General features: G+C 41.6%; 1 protein-coding gene across 8 annotated transcripts in view; it reads right to left on the bottom strand.

The window, feature by feature from the left end:
- LTBP1 (latent transforming growth factor beta binding protein 1) overlaps positions 1–14,091 on the bottom strand; it is a 402,356-nt gene that overhangs the window by 256,982 nt on the left and 131,283 nt on the right. For 5 of the 8 annotated variants that reach the window (XM_058683005.1, XM_058683000.1, XM_058683002.1 and 2 more), the window contains one exon: positions 6,290–6,459. In XM_058683005.1, coding sequence (XP_058538988.1) covers positions 6,290–6,459 — 170 coding nt within the window. The remainder of the gene's footprint in view (positions 1–6,289; positions 6,460–14,091) is intronic. The other 3 variants (XM_058683001.1, XM_058683004.1, XM_058683007.1) reach the window with 1 other exon arrangement.

Genomic DNA, 14,091 nt, shown 5'->3' with positions numbered 1-14,091 from the left:
GATGCTTAACTGACTGAGCCACCCAGGCACCCCTGAAATGCCAGTAATCAATCTCTCCCCTACATTGCAGCACATCACAAGATAAACTGACAATTCTTTTAATAGTCTGACTTATATCTGCTTTTAAATCTTGAAGGAAGGTAGTATATAAAACAGGACACCTGTCTTTCCTGAAATTTAAAGTTTTGCTATGAACTTAAAGAACTAAAATTTTAGGTGACTTTAAAATACAAATAGCTGTTTACAGGGTGCCTGGGTGGCTCAGTCAGATGAGCATCCGACTTTGGCTCACGTCATAATGTCACAGTTCATGAGTTCGAGCCCCGCGTCGGGCTCTGTGCTGACAGCTTAAAGCCTGGAGCCTGCTTCAGATTCTATGTCTCCCTCTCTCTCTCTGCCCCTCTCCTGCTCATGCTCTGTCTCTCAAAAATAAATAAATGTTTAAAAAAAAATTTTTTTTAATATAAATAGCTCTTTAAAAGCTAAGTCCACCTTGGGGCATCTGGGTGGCTCAGTCGGTTGAGCATCTGACTTCAGCTCAGGTCATGATCTCGCGGTCTGTGAGTTCAAGCCCCACATCAGGGTCTGTGCTCAGACCCTAGAGCCTGCTTGGGATTCTGTGTCTCCCTCTCTCTCTGCCCCTCCCCCACTCATGCTCTGTCTCTCTCTCTCTCTCTCTCTCTCTGTCAAAAATAAACAAACATTACCAAAAAAAAAATTTAAAAGCTAAGTCCACCTTGATAGGAAAACCATTGGAATGGGCAATGGAAAATCTGATTTAGAGAAGTTTACATTTCTAAAAATTTCCAAACACGCTAAGATACAGTAGAAGAGACTAAGTAGCTGTACCGTTAAACCAGAGAGTGATTGTCCCATCTTTTAGCTCTTTGGACTCTTTGTACAACCTACAAACCATTTCAATTACAGGGGTATTTCAGCTCATCCTCAAGATCTCCTTTTGAAGGAAGTCTACTACCTGTCTACCTATCTTCACAACCCCAAAGATAAAAAACGGCCTTCCACCACAGACTCTAACAGAAATATTCTCTGCTTTTACCATTATCCAGCATCCCATGGGGTTTTCACTACAACCGCGGTCTGGCGTGGATACTCATCTTACCTTCAAAGGGCTTTTTCTAGAGAGTTAAGTCAAACTAACCTCTTTTTGCACAAATTATTTGGGTTTCCTCCTGAACATATGCTATACTAATAATCTGGATGGTTTTTATGAGGTGGTATTGCAAATGTTACCATGTCATTTTAACTTTTCTTCCCTTGGGTTACAAATACTACCAAAATCAACACAACAGAATCTTATTTCCATACTCAATTCTTTCCTAGAAGTCACCAAGGAAGACCCCCCTCACCCCAAACCATCTCTAGAGAGAGCCAATGAGCTCCACGCCCGGGAGTTGTAACTACTTCTGTGGCGCAAAAAAAAAAAAAAAAAAAAAAAAAAAAAAAAAGTTATATTAATATTTTTAACATAACATGGCTTTTAATATATTCAGAATGTACAATCATCATGACCATCTAATTCCACAGTATGTATTGACCCAAAAAAACTCCTTATCCATAAACAATCATGACCCATTCCCCCTCCCCGCAACCCCTAGCAATCACTCATCTACTTTCTGTCCATGTGAAGTTGCCTCTTTGGGACACTTCATATAATGGAATTTTGTGTGATCTGAATCCTTTCGTGTCTGGATTCCTTCACTCCACATGTTTTCAAGGTTCATTCACGTTGTGGCATGTATCAGTATCCCATTCCTTCTTTATGGCTGAACAACCCATTGTAAGATCTACCGCATTTTGTTTATCCATTCATCAGATGATAGACATTTTGGTTGTTCGCGCTTCTTGGCTGTTATGAATGATGCTGCTATGAACATGTGTATACAAGTTTTTGTGTGAACATATGTTTTCAATTCTCTTGAGTATATACCTAGAAGTGGAAATGCTGGGTCATATAGCAACTATGTTTAACTTTTGGAGGAACTCAGGTGATAGCTTAATGTGATTCAGTCTAGCCAGATGGGGGTTACTGGTTCATCCAATAAAAATGTTATTTCTGTCAATATTAAAAGGCTTTCTTTAAACAGCCAGGAGTAACATCCATTATTTTCCCAATTGATGTGTGGCCTGTCACTCTAACATGAAAGGAAACTAGACTTATCAGAAAAGAGTGGTTTCCTGGTAGTTCATGCTTTTCTAGCTGTCTTCAAACCAGTGGCGATTTATCTGAGAATCATCACAGTGAAGAGGGTGAGTTGCTGAGGACAGTGACAATGAAGGACAGCTGCTTATAGGCAGCACCTCTTGGACAGCTTTTGATTCAATGGCTATATTCTAGCACCTACAGGTCCAAAATCTACATGTTTTCAGTACACTGTAAGAGTGAGCCACTAGATCAACACCCAGAAAACTATAGCCCATGAGACCAATCTAGTCAGCCACTCAGTTTTGTGGGTTTTTTTTTAAACAATCTGCCAGCTAAGAATGATTTTTCACATTTTTAAACGCTCACATTTTTAACAGTTATGTAAGAACCTATATATAACATCCTTAATTATGTATCTTGGCTCATCAAGCCTGAAGGATTTATTATCAGATCCTTTAAGAAAAAAGTTTATAGACCCGTGCTCTAGCTGATACTCATGCAAATTAAATTCTCTTAAGACCAATGAAGGAAGCATAGCACCATTATTAATTTGTCACTGGAGATATCCAGTAAGCAGCCAATGTCCAACGCAGGATGTAGAGTGGAGTAACCTAGGAAGTGGCTCAGAAGGATGGGAAATGCACAGAATCAAAATGGGAAAAGCAGTATGGACACAGTGGTTAGGGAAGGAGAGTTAGGCCATCAAACCTCTGTGAAACTCTAATAAAATCTTCATTCATCACAGCAGAGAACACCTCCCTAGCAACTTGATAGTGTGTTTCTCCCTATCTACCTTGTTTTATCTACAGAGTGCTAGACTTAACACATTAACACATTCTGCTTCACTGAACCCATCACCCCCCATTGTCATCCCTTTCCTGCTTACTCTGACCATTTCGCTCTTGGCCTACCAGGTGTCAAATGCACATCCTTATTCCCTTGGTCTTGCAGGGCTGCAGCCATCCCTTATTAGGAGGTGATTAATCTACACCATGCTCAGAGCTCTAGATAAACATCATTACTGCTGTTTGCAAGATACTATTAAAACTACCAACTGGTCATTGCAGTAGACCATCTTCTTTATCCCAATGAAACAGAAAAACAACACTTGTCTTTTGCCAACCTCAGTGTTTTCACTAGTCCCCCAAGCTTCTTGAAAGTAATGGCAGTGGACTGTTTTGACACACTGGTCCCTCAGACTCTTCCCAAGAAAGATGATCTCTACCTGCTCGGAATATGTTCTGTTTTTCTCATAAGTCAGAATTTCAGAATTATCTGCTCCTACAACTGAACCTTCAAATTCTTCAGCAAATTGAGAGGTTCATATGTTTGCACTTGACCTCTTCTACAAAGATGAAATTAAAGACACTAGAAGTCCCTGCTTTTCCTCAGACTTCCCTTACTAATGTCTCTTCCTTTCTCCTACATGTAAGGTTTTCTTGGGGACTCCTTTCACCTAATACAAAGCTGGATGTGGGGAGACATCACTTTTAGGTTCTTATTATGACTCGTTCCTCCTTTCTAGTTTTAATCTTTCTATTGTTGTTCTTACTCGATTTTGCTATTTCCATATCCTCATGGTCCTGCCAAATTATCTCCTTTTAAAACTTTCCCATTAGCCTTCCAACTCTCAATAGAGTTCTGGTCTCAGCAAAAAATAGCCACATCTCCCTTCCTGGCCTGCTTCAGTTAGTTCCTGGGCTTCTTTTTTGAACAGTCATTAAATCCTAGGGAGTTTGAGCAAAGAACTCCATCACTGTAATTACGTGTTAGTCTGAATTCGTTTACTAGCTCCCAGCTATGGAGAAACTACATTTTTTATAATTTGTTTTTATTTTAGAGAGAAAGAGCACAAGCAGGGAGAGAGGCAGAGAAAGAAGAGAGAGAAAGAGAGACAGAATCTTAAACAGGCTCCACTCTCAGCACGGAGCCTGATGCAGGGCTGGATTTCACGACCCAGGGATCATGACCTGAGCCAAAATCAAGATTTGGACACTCAACTGACTGAGCCACCCAGATGCCCCAGAGAAACTACCTTTAAACAGAATGAGTGGCCAATTTATGGATAATACAGATCTTCCTGTTTTTCTAAATTATAATTTCATCTTCCAGAAGACCCTTCAGCAAAGGTTTGAGCATTTAAAATACACACAACAGGGGTGCCTGGGTGGCTCAGTCAGTTAAGTGTCCAACTCTTGCTCAGGTCAGGTCATAATCTCATGGTTCATGAGATGGAGTCCCCATATCGGTTCTGCAGTGTGGAGCCTGCTTGGGATTCATTCAATCATTCATTCATTCATATTCTCTCTCTCTCCCTCTCTCTCTCCCTAAATAAATAAATAAATAAATAATCATTTAAAATAAAATAAATTACACACAACACATGGTGGGACCAGTCATTCCAATAATGAATCATCGACAAACCAAAACCGGTCTCATCTCTAGTCTTAATACCAGAGAGTTCAGACCACCTTTTCCTGACACTTTCATATAGTTCAAAATTCTCTTCCTTACCAGTATGATTATAAGCTTTCAAAAACTCTCCTCCCATCACATTCTAATTCTGGAGAACATCTAAGAAATACATGATCTATATAATAACCCAAGGAAACAACATTGGGGTTATTTTTCAAATAAGATTAGAAAAATATTATATACTCAGCAATATTCACACAGAATAGGTTATCAAGCACTTACCCCAAAGGACCTTTTTTTTTTTTTTTTTTAAGGTTTATTTATTTTTGAGAGAGAGAGAGCATGAGCAGGGGAGAGGCAGAGAAAGAGCAGGATAAAGGATCTGAAGCTGGCTTTGTGCTGAGAGCGGAGAGCCCAGGTTGGGGCTCTAACTCTCAAACCATGAGATCATGATCTGAGCTGAAGTCGGATGTTCAACCAACTGAGCCACCCAGCTGCCCCTCACCTGAGGACCTTTAAAACAAGATGCACACCCTGTCTTGCAAATGACTAGGAATTATCACACCTAAAGGATGAGGAGATGATCTATATGACTGCTCCATTCTTCCCTCTTGAAAATCCCCAGGACTTGCTTTCCTCATCAGCCCAATAAACCTCATCCAACTATTACTCTGGGGATCCAGGCTCAGGTCACGGAGCAGAATTTTCCCAAAAGATGAAAAACGCAATGTACAAACCTTGTATTAGATACTCTTTCTGTTAAGCGACCAATTTTAAGGGAAGAGTCAATCACTCCAGAAGAGTGACCAACTTAGGGAGGTGGGGGTGGGCCCGGGGAACCAAAGCCACAAAGATACAGACTCCTAAAGGGCCAAACAGTAGTAAAAACTCCCTCTCAGCTATTTTGCACTCCTCTTGGTGGTGAAAGACAGGCCTTTTCAACCTCACAACTGGCATTCTTTTTCATTACTTGTGGCGCAGGCAATCAGTCAACGTGAGACAGAGCAGGAAGCTGCTGGAACGAGCGTGTGCGTCTAGCTCTCGGCTCTGAATGGTCTGCGCCTCACTCCAGAGCGTTTCCTCCAGATGCTGCCAGCAGACACTCTGTAATACCTAAACCACAAATCATCACATTCCCCACCCTTTGAGCCAGGCCTTGTCCTTGAGAGCTTCCCACATAGTGAGATATTAACCAAGCTGGCCACTGATACAATAGCTCTTTACAAATTCGGAGTAAAACCTGCCACACCATCTGCTCGATCTACTAAAAAGTGGACTCGTATCATAAAAATATCCATGGTAGGTGAACCTCAGAGAGTAATGCAGGACATTTCAGACATTTCACACGGAATGAATCCTGGCTAGCTTGCTAAAGAAAATATTTTATCAATGTAAACATGTCAGGCATACAAGTGTATCTAAAATTAGAGCAAGTATGTGTCAGAAATGGAGCCATCTTGCAGAAACAGAATTACAGGCAGGTCACTCCAGATTCTTTGCCAATATCCAAGGAAACAGCCTTTCCTCAAAATAAAGAAACCGTGCTGCTATCTGGTTGTTCTGGGAACCAGGGAGGGTTTGTTGTTGTTTTCTTTTAAAGGACTCTTAAGTTTTATCTACTGTGACACGTTAAAGCCCTCTAAACCAAACAAAATGTTTCCAAACTATGATGCTGTAACTTAGAAAAACCATTGACTGGACTATACTCACACTGAAAAGGCGCCATAACTTGACCCCGCTTGAATGTCAAAGGGAACGAACCTTCAGTGGACTGCTCTCCCGAGATCACCTTCTGGGCCGCGAAGTACTTGGGCTTCAGCACATACTCCTGGGTCTGGCCATGATGTATCATCACATTCTGTGAGGAAAGTGGTGTCACTCTGGGAAGAAACAAAGTGGGGAGAGGGAAATTAGTTATGGACTTTTGAAACCAAGAAGGAGAAAAGAAGATGTTCAATTTAGAAAGGAACGTAGATTCCATGTGAGGCTCGATTTTTCTCTTCAAATACTGTAGTGGACCACTTATAACACAAGGAACTAACCACTTACACTTAGAAACGTTAATATAAAAGAGACTCCCCTCATCTAGTCAAGAAGCATAGGCTATCTAGGCCACCACAGGTGGATTCTATCAGAAGATCTGGAGCACACAGCCTTTACGCAGAGCACAGGCCATTTATATGTAAGACAGACAAAGACACATACAGAAGGTACCAACATTTACAAAGTGTATTTTCCATATACTGATAAGTAGGCAGTACTGGAAATACAAGGAAAGGAAAGGAGGAAGAAAATACAGAGAGGATTATGCAAGAAGTCCCCGGCTTGATCAGTCACGCAAAATTAACTGTCAACAATCAGAGCCTGTAGAGTAACCAGTGGGACCTTCCTAATGACAGAAGAAGAGAAGGTCAATCTCTTCGAGCCTCACCTTCCTGAGCTGTAACCACAGAATCACTGTCAGACAGGCCAAAGAAAAAAATGCTTGTAAAAAAAGTCGGAACACACAAAAACTGGGAAAATTTTGAATTATCTTTTGAAATTGTAATTATGGTAAGAAACACATTCAACTTTTTCTAGTTAACCTTTAAATTTTTTATGCTGTATCTCTTAACAATTAAAACTGTACTATTCAGGTTAAATGTTTTGTAATTATTCATTCCTAAGAAGGGGAACAATGGTAAGAATAACGGATCACAATCTCATTTCTTCAAGACCCCACGTGAAGAACTCCGAGGACTCCCAAACACAATTACTGTGTATTCACCCTCTGGTCTGACCTTTTTCTATGGCAGTTCTCTTTTGTTGCATGTAATGGAAACTGTGCTTTTTTTTAAGTAGTTTTTTTAATTTAAATTCCAGTATAGTTAACATACAGTGTTACATTGGTTCTGAGAATTTTATCCAAAAAATACAAAAACACTAATTCAAAGGGATACATGCACCCCTATGTTTATAGCAGCATTATTTACAACAGCCAAATTATGGAAACAGACCAAGTGCCCATCGACAGATGAATGGATAAAGAAGATGTGGTGTATATACACAATGGAATATCATTCAGCATGTAATGTAAACTTTAAAATAACAAGTCTTTGCCCACGTTTGATAATTCCCTGAAGGACAGAACTAAAATCATTAGCTAAGTAAGACTAATAAATAATCAGACAATGTAAAGAAGATACACCAACTCATTCCAGAAAATGCTTAATTGTACCAAAACTGCTGGGATCAGAGCACTATAGCAGCAAACGGAGTCTTTGGAAGGAGACATCTCTGATGTCATCTTGAATTTTATCACCTGGGGCATATTAAAGCCACCTACACCAAACAAAATATTTCTAAACTATGATACTCTAACTTAGGAAATGGTTGCCTGGGATATAATCACACTGATAAGGTACCCCCAAACCCCAAAGACTCTCCCTAATAAGGGACTGTACTAAACAAGAAAAAGAAATGACATTGTGACAGGTGAGTACGTAAGGTCAGTTGTCAAGATACCAAAAACACCACTACACAGTGTCTTGTCAAAAGCAGTAACAGTCTTGAACAAAGTCAGTCTATTTGAGTCTAACAATGAATGAGGTATTCTGTGGGACAAGGCAACCATGAGAAAGGAAGGAAGAGGCTGGGATTAACGATGCTTCCCTCTTACCTAGTCAGTGATCTCTATCCACCACTTTAAACCTCAGAGTTGCAGGAAAGCCTAGGAAAATCCACTTTGGACCTGAGTTTTCCCAGACACAACTCCATGGAAGGGCGCTCCCTCTATCACCAGACTAATGACTTAAATTACTAAAAGCCTAAGTAAGGCTTAATGTTGTAAACACTTTTGTTTTGATGATGTAAGTGTTGGTCTGAACTTGAAGTATGTTTGGTTGGAATACAGTAGAAAGTATAACAGCTGGACACATCTGGTGGTGAATGGTAAGAACCACAAGTCTACTCCGTCAGCCTCAAGAAAAGGGGAAGCCCTTCTTCTCATCTCCGGGGCAACCCACTCCCCAGCTGTGCTGTCATCCTGTCACTACACTGTTGACACCTGCTGGCAAAAGTACAGGCTTGCTCCTATTCAGAAGAGGACAGCCTAGCATTCCAGCTGCGACCACTGCCAGCTAGGTACGACTGGGGTCTGCCTTCTAGTGGAGTTCCTCCCTTCTCTCCCCTCTGAATCAAGGAAGTGAGAGGCGGCAAGAAATCAGCAAGAAAGAAGCTGAGAGCTTATATACGGGCTCCTTTTCTCTAAACCTAACTGGAAAGTACAGAATAAACAAATAAGATGAGCTTACCGGGTCTAGAACTTGAGCAACAACCCTCAGCCATCACTGACTTAAGGAAATGAATAATGGTAGTTAAGTCTGACTACATTGTAAGTATTCACCATGTCACAAATTGCAAATATGGAGCTACCCCTGAACCGTGCTTCCCCATTTTCCAGCTCCTTTCCTCTTTCCCAGTGCAAGTGTGTAAACACACAAGAAGAGACTGAAGCCACTCTGTACGACAGCCTCACGGAGAAGGAAGCAAAGCCATGGACAGTGATACCATGTGGGGAGAACAGAGAAAACTGTGCGCTCACTTCACAAATACACGATTGCCATCTTTTTCTCTCTTCCCTTCTTCCTCCTTTGCAGTTCATGTTCACTTTCCCCTCTAATTTCATCACTCAGTTATTTCCACTCTGGACCACTTCTAAGCCCTACAAATATATATTCTCTTTAACTCTCCTTTTTTTACCCAAGCATTTCAGGAATAATCTTTCTCCCTTCATTTCAGTTGAGATATTTTCCATTCTTTCCTTCCCTCCTCCGAGGGGGAGGGGGAGAGCTTAACTATCACTAGTGAACATCAAATTTGTCAGAGCATTACTATTTTTCTAAGAGAATACTAAAATATTTGAGAAAACTAAAAATGAAAACTACAGGATCTCTGGCTCAAATGGTTTTTAAGAAAAAAAAATGGTTTTTAGATATCTATCTTATCTTCCTCCAAAGATGCCCTTAAAATTATAAGGAATAAAAAAAAAAAAAAAGAAAAGAAAAGATTCAGGGCGCCTAGATAGCTCAGTCCGTTAAGTGTCTGACTTCGGCTCAGGTCATGATCTCACGGTTCGTGAGTTCAAGCTCTGCATCGGACTCTGTGCTGACAGCTTGGAGCCTAGAGCCTGCTTCCGATTCCGTGTCTCCCTCTCTTTCTGCCCCTCCTCCCCTCAAAAATAAATAAACGTTAAAACAAAAAAAGGAAATATTTAAATCCAGAGTTGACATGTGGCTGTTACACAATAGTACAGCTACACTAGTCACTAAAATACTGAAATACTCTCTTCTGATAGATACCTACTATCCCAAGACCCTTAGCACCCCTCCCTACTCCCTCCACCAGGCCCCCACAAGACATCCCTTCAATCCTGTAAATAAGGAGTTAACATTCAGCAGAAATGGATCTCTGGGTGTCTGTTCCAGCATCCCTTCTGATTAATCAATACCTGTGCCACACAGGGTACTAAATATGGTCCATGTCACCCATTAATAAACACACAAGAGATATTTCAACAAATCTGTGGGATTCAAAGTGGGATGAGAAACACTGCTTGTTGTAGCAGCATGTAGTTCAACGTGTAGTAAGAAGAACATTTTACTTAGAGACCATACACATCTACACAGGGATTGTGCTTTTACGTAACTAAAACAACCTTATAAAATATTTACCCTTACCATGTGTAGAATACTGATATTTTGTCCTCCAATCTATTTTTTGAACCACTACATTGATTTCATGACTTTGTGACTCCCTAATGGCTTGCAACCAGTAGGTGTAAGGGCACTGCTCAAGAACCACTGTGTGAGGGCACAGGCACAAAGGAAGCAATCTTCGCAAGGAAACACAGAGGATCTCTGGACCCGAAACCAAGTAAAGCAAAGGGTGATTTTGAAAAGTAGGGCTGTACAATGGTGTCTTCACTAGAAATCTGTATATAAAGTCAACTGTTCCCCAACTCTAGCAAACAGAGTGTCCGAGTCACATTTCTACTCTTCTCAGGGAAAAAAAATATATATATATATGAGTATTTTCATCTAAAAGAATGGAACTATGTGGTGTAAACCACAAAACTTACTCCGCCCCTCACTCCCAGAGTAAGACCTTCTCGTTCTGGATTCTGGCTTCCCCTAGCTCAAACACTGGTCTCCTATTTCTCCCCCTAAAAAGGAGCTTGCTGGGCAACCCAGAAAACAGGGAGTTCCAGAATGATCCCAGGGTGTGGTGAGGGTGCTGGGTGGAGGGAAGGAACCACGAGAATGGAAAACAGGATTGCAATTTTGGAGACACCTGACTATATGGTATAAATGCAATTGGTAGAAAGAAAAATGGGAGAATACATTCATATCTGATGCTAGGAATACTCTCCTTCAAGAACCATGCATGAAAGCAAAGGACACATACAGAGAGAGAAATCCAAGCATCGAGTTGTACATCCATGGGCAAAATATTACAAATGTTGTAACTGTCAGAAACAACCATGTTACCAACTGTGGTGATATTCGTGTACAGAATTAGCTAGAGAAGGCAGGAAAATTCTTAAAGAATAGGAGAAACGGAGGGAAGAGTGGGAGAGCCACTGCCCTCGCCTTATAAAATGGAGGGTCTCCAGATAACATTCATGACCTTGATAGAGAACACTGACACAAGAAAAGAGAAGTATAAATATGCTGTCGAGATATACATGAACTATGCAAATGAAATAATGATTTTGAGAGAAAGGGTGGGGAGAAGAGAGAAAGTAAAGCAAGCTAAATCTTCACCTCCTACAGCAAGAAGTATTTAGACAACATCTAAAAGGAATAAATCAAGAAGCAATGGCTGGATGGAGCTAACCACCAGAAGGACCAATAGGGCCTGAGGATTAAATGTGGAAGAGTTGGAGACAAAAGGAAAAGGATTAAGTGATAATGAAGGTTTCAAGCCTGGTTGACTGGACAGGTACTTCTGTTCAAGGCCAAGGGGAAAAGTAAGAGCAAAGAAGCAGGCTGAGTTATGGCAGTCGGAAGAAAGGGTCAGTCAGTGAGGACGAGAGTTATATTAGAGACAGACTATGGAGCAAGTCTCTGAGGGATGATTAGGGAAAGCCTCCAAGATGAGGAAAAGTGATGTTCTCAGAGGAGCCAACTTCTTCAAAGGCAAAAAATGTTTTAGAAAAAGGAACACAGAACCACACAGTCTGGAGGATATCCATGCTCAGGGGTAGGGATATAAAGAGAAAATGGGGGGGGGGGGGTGGAGGGAACTGGAGAAAAACAAGAATAACATAGGTCCAGAAATGATAAATGGAAGAAAGTTTCTAGGAGGAACAGAGAGGGGACCACCTGCCAACTGCAGCACAAAAGGCAGAGAAAGGAACTGGGGAAGGCCACGCCTGGGGTGGGTAGGTCACTGGCACCACCCACAGTGTGGGTTCAGTAGTGACAGCAGTGTGGCTACAGCAGGCAATACATTAGGTAGGTGGCAGGCCGTGACACATGGACAAGACGGCCCAGGAAAAACAGGCTGGAGCTTAGAGGCAGGGCTGGCCATCTGAGGACCTGAATCTGTGGAAACCTCTCTATCTTTATAAGCAGAAAGGAAACAATTGCATACAACTTCTTTCCTTAAAAGAAAGGATTAGTCACATACTGTTTATACTGTTGCCTTCATAGTGGCAATTTTTGGCACCCGTATAGACTAAGCTTTTCCATATTTCTACTAAATTCATTATTTGACCTGTGGAATGGGTGGGAGAATCTGGCAAAACACAAGCCCCTTTCCACTTAAGGAAAGCGCTCTGGACCTCACAGAAGGAAACCCCCAACAGGCCATAAAATGTTTCCCACAGAAGGCCAGTCTAACACAATCCAAGCCTTTCCCCCATGTTTAGTGTACTCAGGTTTATAATCAAGACTAAGAGAAACCAGAAGGGGAAAAAAACAGAGCTACAGGAGGAAGCCACTAAGGGTCAACCTCCAGATTTTCAGGGCCAGTTTCTCGTTAACAAAATTCAAGGGCTCCTATGTGCCTCGCATGGGTGACAAGCTGTTCAAAAGCATGGGTGCATGCTACTCACAGAAAAGGCAGTGCACTCAAGTATATAAGACGTGCCACTACAGGCGGATGGAGGAAACGTCTTTCCTACAGAGTTCTCAAGGATGATAGGCACAGAGGGAAGGTCCAAGAAAAGACATACGGCTAGGAAGATGTCACAAGGCAGCAAAACACACATGTGAGGGGAGACTGAAGTCTGTGGCCACCCCACTCCTACAGAATTACTTTCAGACCAAAAAAGAATTAGGAGGTAAAAGGTTGCTGATGAAGAGATCAAAGGACAGCACAGACTGTCGGTATCAGGATAAGGGAGAGCCAGGGTATTCCAGAATACACACAGCTGAAGTAAAAGGAAACAAGCAAAAACAAAGTCCCAAGAATGGGAGGAAAGAAAAGAGTACCCTGAAAATTTAAGTGTGGGGACAGACCATTAGGGGATTGAGACGATGAAATTAAAGAAGGTAGATGTTGCAGAGGGATGGAAAATGCGTGGAAATTAAGGAAACCTTGGTGGTCATCATCAATAAACATGGAAAGCACAACCAAGTAGCTTAGGAACCAATTTTCTTTTGCCAGTGGTTCTTCACTGGGTGTGATTTGGCAATATAGGAGACATTGTCAAATGTTAAGATTCAGAGGTAAGGTGCTCACATCCCATGGGTAGAAGCCAGGGAGCTACTGAACATCCTGTAACACCCAGGACAGTCCTCTACCAGAAAGAATTATCTGGCCCTAAATGTCAACAGTACCGAAGCTGAAAAACCCTGTTTTCAACACATGCTACTATCATCAAACAAATTTAGTAGACGTGAGTAAAGACCAAATGGCCCATTGAAATGGCAACGACAAGGTGTAGGGAAGGTAAAAACTGCACGACTTGTCACGTGTGCTGTAAGCCCCATCAGGCCAGGGAAGGGGCCCTGGAGTCAAGTTGCCTGGGTGGCAATCTGCAAGGGGAGTTAGCGTATCGCTGAAAATGTAATGGGATAACAATAAAAAAAAAATCATTTAGTAGAACCCCATTAGGAGCAGTACAACATACAGATGGAAGTAACTTTTTGGTAAACAGCTTAGCATGGAAAGGGAGTGTGCCATAAAGAGATTGTGGAAAGATAGTTGCCAAACTGCTTCCTAAGGCAGGGGAGTCCAATCAACCAGCCATGTTTAGTTATACTAAGAAGATCATGTATGCTAGGGGCTTGACGCAAACTGTCGGGGTAAGAGACAAAAGTGAGCACTGCACCTACGATTCCCCACATCTGCCCTTTCTCCAAACGGTCCTCCACATCTGCTCTAAAGAAACATCTAACCTGAGGTGTCTCACAATTGGCCCGAGAGCCAACCCGTGTCTCCACACAGCCGTGCTTAGGAGATATTCTTCTGAACATGACTGCTATAGGAAAACATCCAAGGAATTCTCAACTCATCTAATCCCA

This window comes from Neofelis nebulosa, chromosome 9, assembly GCF_028018385.1.
Source record: "Neofelis nebulosa isolate mNeoNeb1 chromosome 9, mNeoNeb1.pri, whole genome shotgun sequence".
Lineage (NCBI taxonomy): Eukaryota > Metazoa > Chordata > Mammalia > Carnivora > Felidae > Neofelis > Neofelis nebulosa.
Note: the sequence above shows the minus strand (reverse complement) of the source record. Positions and strands in the feature narration are given on the sequence as shown.